Source organism: Arachis ipaensis, chromosome B05 (assembly GCF_000816755.2).
Source record: "Arachis ipaensis cultivar K30076 chromosome B05, Araip1.1, whole genome shotgun sequence".
Lineage (NCBI taxonomy): Eukaryota > Viridiplantae > Streptophyta > Magnoliopsida > Fabales > Fabaceae > Arachis > Arachis ipaensis.
The window spans coordinates 148826741-148832630 of NC_029789.2; the positions used below are offsets into that span (position 1 = coordinate 148826741).

The following is a 5890-nucleotide window of genomic DNA, read 5'->3' on the forward strand; positions in this document are numbered from 1 at the left end:
TCATAATTCATAATAATAATAATAATAATAATAATAATAATAATAATAAATAAATAAATAAATAAATAAATTGTGCCCTTGGAATTCAAAGTCATTAGCACCAATATCAAATGTATGTATTTATCCAAAAAAAGAGTTTCCTGAAAATGATCACTTTTCAAATATATGCAACTGCAGCTATTATCATATACATCCTTGCATTCTTCCCAACATTTCAATAACAATTGCATTTAACAATTTTCATTCTTACCAGAAAATAAATTCAATGCAACTATGGCTCAGTCAACAAATGACAACTAAATAGTAGTTAAACTCTTGAAGAAAAACATTACAATAGTTTCTATAAAGTGCTTACAGGATAGCAGCGCATCATATACAGAAGAGGATTTGAAGATAAGTCCAGTCCATCAACATGATGCTGACTGAACACTGCTATACGAACCTGCAGACAGACAGGCAGCAAGCATAACTAATGACCCAAATTTCAAAACAAGACAAAACAATGATGATGAAAAGAGAGCATAAAGGAGAGACATAGCCATTCTTATAATATTTAGTCCTTGCAGATCAAAGTCTATTTATCTTTCCAACATTAGCTTTGCAAATCATGCGTAAACTAGTTTAAATTTGTATCTAATTGGTAAAATAAAGAAGCATACTTCTCAGCAGCTGACATTCAAAATTATCATGGATGAATAAATATATAGTGCACCAACACAAAACATCAATTAGAGGGGTCACATATGAAAGCAAAAGATAGCATGACATGAAGGTGAGGGACAATTGACTTGCAATGATGAAAGTGTTGGCAGATTTAGTAGTTACCTTAGCAGATCGGAAAACTGTCCCAGAACTAGGATTTAGTTCCCCAGCAATTAATTTGAGTATAGTCGACTTGCCAATACCATTTGGTCCAACCACTGTAAAAACAAAGGATACAATTTATATTTTATAACATGAGACAAACAATGTGGCAGTCCTTTACTAGTTTCAACAACATTATCTCACACACAACAGTAGGGCACATGTATTCAAGACAAGTTTGAAGAAAAGATGCAACCAGGCTGGCATATCTACCATGCATCGGCATCATAAAAGTCACTGCAATCATCAATATGTAATAGGTAGGAATTTAAGATCGGTGATTAAAAGGAAAGAGAGAGTTCAAAGAGAAGCAATAGTGGTCTGAATTGTGTAATGTATGTCCTTAATGAGCTAAACACAGATTAGTGCTGATATACAATGAGGAGATAACTTGTGGTGTAAGATAAGAAAAATCTGAACAGTCATTTCATAGTTCATGCTTTAGTTATGGAAGCTGTAACTAACAGCTGTCCTATCCTAGCTGGCTCTATTATACTAACTAACTACTACTCTAGACTTCAATAGCTTGCTCTATTAGTGATTACAATAGAACATTTGGATTTTTTGTACGTAAGCTAGGAGAGGAAATGATGACTAATGGTTTCTATGTAATATGGATGTGTATAGGAATACGAGTGTGATAAGTATGAATATAACTAAGAAGAATAGAATTATTGATAAAAAATTAGAATAGAGAAAAGAGAATCCAGAGAGACGAGAGCCTTCAATAAATTCAACATATTCCATTACAATTTCTATCACAGTAGAATAGCAGAACCAAATAGATAATATGGAGAATATAAAAGATAGAAACAGAGAGTAGAAGAACAAAGTATGATCACAGAAAAGGGAATATCAGTGTGATAATTCCTCAGTGAGGATTGTATTGAATAACTCTGTGTGATAAAAAAAAGGGAATACAGAAATGATAATTTGGCCTTCAAGAGGCCAATTCTCTCCCCAAGTCCACTCCACTCTTTTTCATCTCCCAACAATTGCTAATTACGTCTATTTGTATCTCTCTCCCTTCTAACTAACTCCTAAAAGCACAGTGATCTCCATCACTCATTCATTTAGTTTTCTTGCCTCTCCTCCTATATGTAATATGTCTATTTGAAAGGGGTAATTTCTCCTTTCTGCCCTGAACTTCTTGGCTGCTGTGGTGTGTCACACAATACTATTTATACTATTTCTAATAATATCTAATTCTACTTCTACAAAGTAGACTTCTACTTATTAGGCTAACTCAATTATACTCATCACATAACTCGAGCCCATTTACACTCGTTACAAAATATGAATAGTAAACTATGTTAATATAGGCTGATAATATAGTTTATTACAATGATACAATAATTTACCAAGGATTCATAAGAAAGGGGAGAAAAGTCATGCATATGGATAGAGAAGCTTCTTACTTGCAATACGGCTGTCAAGGTCTATGCCGAAATTCAAATTCTTAAATAGAATGGGTCCCCCAGGATAACCAAATGATGCATCACTGCAGTAAAATTTTGCAGAAAAGAAAATAAAATAAGGTTAGAGATAGGCCAATCATGTGTCACAGATTCATTTATGTATAGATGTCTTTTGTCAACAATGAGTTAAAGAAGGGTTAATGCTCTACCTGAAGCTTATGATGGGTGGGCCCGGTCTATCATCTGGGGTGGGGAACTCAAATTTGTAACTATATTGAACCAAATGAAACATAATTAATGACAGCTTGAAAGAGAATTATTTAATGAGAGAGAAAAAAAATAGCAGTTCATACTCAGGATCGTTAATAATTTCATCCACATGGCCCATTCGTTCCAAAGCCTGGAATATTGTTCAAAGAAGAAATAAATTTCAATTTTAATGATTTAATTAGAAGCTTCAAATAACCAACCACATAAGATCTTTCTCTCTCTCCGTGTGTGTGTGTGTTTGTGTTTGATGAAGCTTTTGAGCATTTGATTGGTAATTAAAAAACAGATGCTATCAAGTACCTTGATTCTGGATTGAACAAGGGATGCTCTCTTGGCATTATAGCGGAACTTATCAATGAAGGACTGGTAGCAAAAAACAGAAACCAACACAGCTAAAATATCAAATACAATCAATAAAAAGTTACATTGAGAAGTCAAATAATCAAAATTTTGTTCAATTAAAAAAATTATAAGTTTAGACTGATATAAGAAACCACATTGAGGAACGGAATTTCCATACAGCATTGCAAACATACAGTAAGCTATAGTTTTCCATCATAGTTTGCTATTCAAATTCCTCTTAACAGTTAACACAAACTAGCCTATCCAGTAAATTTAATAGAATAATTTGACAAACTTGCACCATGTAGTGGGACAAGGTAGTTATCGTATAAATTTACATATTAATGCAGAAAGTATTAAATGACCACTTAGACTGATCACCAGATCCCCCACCTCAAAGCATCAAGATTCAAGACAAAAGTAAATAATAAAGTCACGTGTAAACTACTAAACACATTATTCATGGCAAGACCATGAATATAAAGCTCATATCACGAATGGAGTGACATCTATGTAATGTAATTTATTATTTAGTATTATAAATAAGAATAAGCAAAAAGAAACAAACTACCTTATGAGATCTTGAAACAGAAAAAGTGATACCTGCATATGAGATCTTGAACGTTCGTTTGCCTCTAGTGCTTTTTGCTGGTTCTTGATTTGTTCTTCTCGTGTCTTCTCAAAAGTATCATAATTCCCTCTGTATGTAGTCAGCTTCTGAGCTTGTAAGTGAATTATATCAGTAACCACCTGAGGTAAGTTACAAATTAAGTTAGAGAAACAACTTATGAACAAAATACCAAATCAAAGATATAAAGATAAAATCAACATTTTACCGTATTTAAAAATTCCCTGGCATGAGAAACAACGATAAATGTTTTTGGCCATTTAACCAAGTATGATTCAAGCCATAGGACAGCATGAAGATCAAGATGATTCTGTAATAAAAATAAAGTAAGTAATCTGAAATTATATTACTCCAGGATGAATGAAAATATAGAATGCTGACTCACTGTAGGCTCATCAAGAAGTAACATATCAGGCTCTATAAACAGTGCACGAGCAAGAGCTATGCGCATCCGCCATCCTCCAGAAAAAGTTTTTGTTGCTTTCTTCTGCATCTCAGGAGAGAAACTAAGACCCTGAAAATACAGTTGATATCAATAACAACTCTGGACAACTGATTATCCAATTAATAAGGCAAAGTGAAAATCATTTGAGCACAAAAATAAATTCTTTTCATGTCACAATGAATTTTCACAAATTCTTCAGGGACTCTGATAGAAACAGGTTTGGCTTGGTTTATAGGAGGAATGGTAAGGAGTTGATGGACTGATTTTTCACTGCTTAATTCGTAATTGTTGCGGAATGGCTGTTTGTTGGTCTTTTTAAGCTAGTTTAGCATGTTTAGGAGCAGTAGTGCTAGGCCTAGCTCCTGCCTATAAATGCTAGGGGTTAGTTAGTTTTTAGTTAGTTAGAAAATTCTGTTCATTGTGTTAGTTCAGGAGAGGGAAATTCTCTCCAGAGTTGGTTAGATCCAACAGTGTACTCCAATAAGGGATTGTGATCACAATCCCTAGTTTATCAATAAAATCCCCTAATTCTGCTAGTTCCTTGAACCTATCACTGGTACAAGAAGTCCATGGATCCTGGAAGTGGTGAATGGTGTAACCCGATAGCAGAAAATGGAAGGGAGATTGGATGCGATGGAATCGCGACCGATTCGAAGACCTGTGCCGCACGCTGCAGGAGATGCTGTAGAGGATCAATGCACAAGTGCATTCCATGGAGCAGGGCGCTCTGATCCATCACAAACGGAGTTCTCCAGCGTTGCACCAGGCCGCCAATGGCTCACAGGGGAGTAGAACCGCGCCAGAGCAGTGGAGAAAACTGGAACTCCCGATTTTTCAAACAGTGAGGATGCGAGGACTTTGGTCAAGCGTCTGGAGCAGTTCTTGCTCAGAGCGGTGCCAGATGAGGAGTAGCTTGCGGTGGCAACGTTCGCCATGGAAGGCCGCGCGTTCACGTGGTTCCTATGGTGGGAAGCGACCGCACGACGCTACAGTGGCAGTCCCTTCATGTGGCATTACTGCATCACTTCCAGACTGAGAAGGTAAGGAGTTGATGGGCTGATTTTTCACTGTTTAATTCCTAATTGCTGCAGAATGGCTGTTTGTTGGTCTTTTTAAGCTAGTTTATCAGGTTTAGGAGCAGTAGTGCTAGGCCTAGCTGCTGCCTATAAATGCTAGGAGTTAGTTAGCTTTTAGTTAATTATAAAATTCTGTTCAGTGTGTTAGTTCAGGAGAGGAAAATTCTCTCCAGAGTTGGTTAGATCCAACAGTGTACTCCAATAAGGGATTCTGATTTACAATCCCTAGTTCATCAATAAAATCCCCCTAATTCTGCTAGTTCCTTGATCCTATCAGACTCAATTACATTGTTGCCAAGTGTTCAAAACAACTAAGAAGAGAGACAGACGTGAATTTAATGTGGATCAACCTACAAAAATGTAAGACTACATCAATGACTTAAATATGAAGAAAAGATTCCAGAAAAAGTGAACACTAAAAGCAGTAGCAGCTATACACCCCAGCAATTTTCAATTCCAATAAGCTGTTAGGCACTTGGGTGTTATGGGGTGCTCAAGCTCCTACATCGAGTAGATGGGATGCTTGATGTTGTATATAAGGAGAGTGGTTCTTCCCCCTTATCAGCTAGCTTTTAAGGTGTGGTTTCCCACTTTCTTAGATACTTAACAAAAGCCAAAACATTCCCCATTACCTACATTTACTACAAACAATTGCAGCCCTATGGATAAAGGTAGAGGAAGATCTAAGAAAACTATAAAGAAAATTAGTAAAAGAGATTTAAAAATAAATGATTTACACATGTACATGAGACATGATAGGGCACTATGGTTTCGCTTTATCCATGTAGCTTGTCACCTAGTGGGACAAAGCTTAGTTGTAGTTTGTTGTAATTTTAGGGGACACCCA

General features: G+C 35.9%; 1 protein-coding gene across 2 annotated transcripts in view; it reads right to left on the bottom strand.

Moving 5' to 3' along the window:
* Positions 1-5890, bottom strand: part of LOC107644969 (ABC transporter F family member 3) — a 10423-nt gene that overhangs the window by 1938 nt on the left and 2595 nt on the right. The window contains exons 6-14 of one of the 2 annotated variants that reach the window (XM_016348947.2): positions 3908-4036; positions 3731-3832; positions 3498-3644; positions 2853-2915; positions 2636-2682; positions 2492-2551; positions 2283-2365; positions 826-920; positions 356-442 (exon numbers count right to left, since the gene is read on the bottom strand). In XM_016348947.2, coding sequence (XP_016204433.1) covers positions 356-442; positions 826-920; positions 2283-2365; positions 2492-2551; positions 2636-2682; positions 2853-2915; positions 3498-3644; positions 3731-3832; positions 3908-4036 — 813 coding nt within the window. The remainder of the gene's footprint in view (positions 1-355; positions 443-825; positions 921-2282; positions 2366-2491; positions 2552-2635; positions 2683-2852; positions 2916-3497; positions 3645-3730; positions 3833-3907; positions 4037-5890) is intronic. The other variant, XM_021103370.1, reaches the window with a different exon arrangement.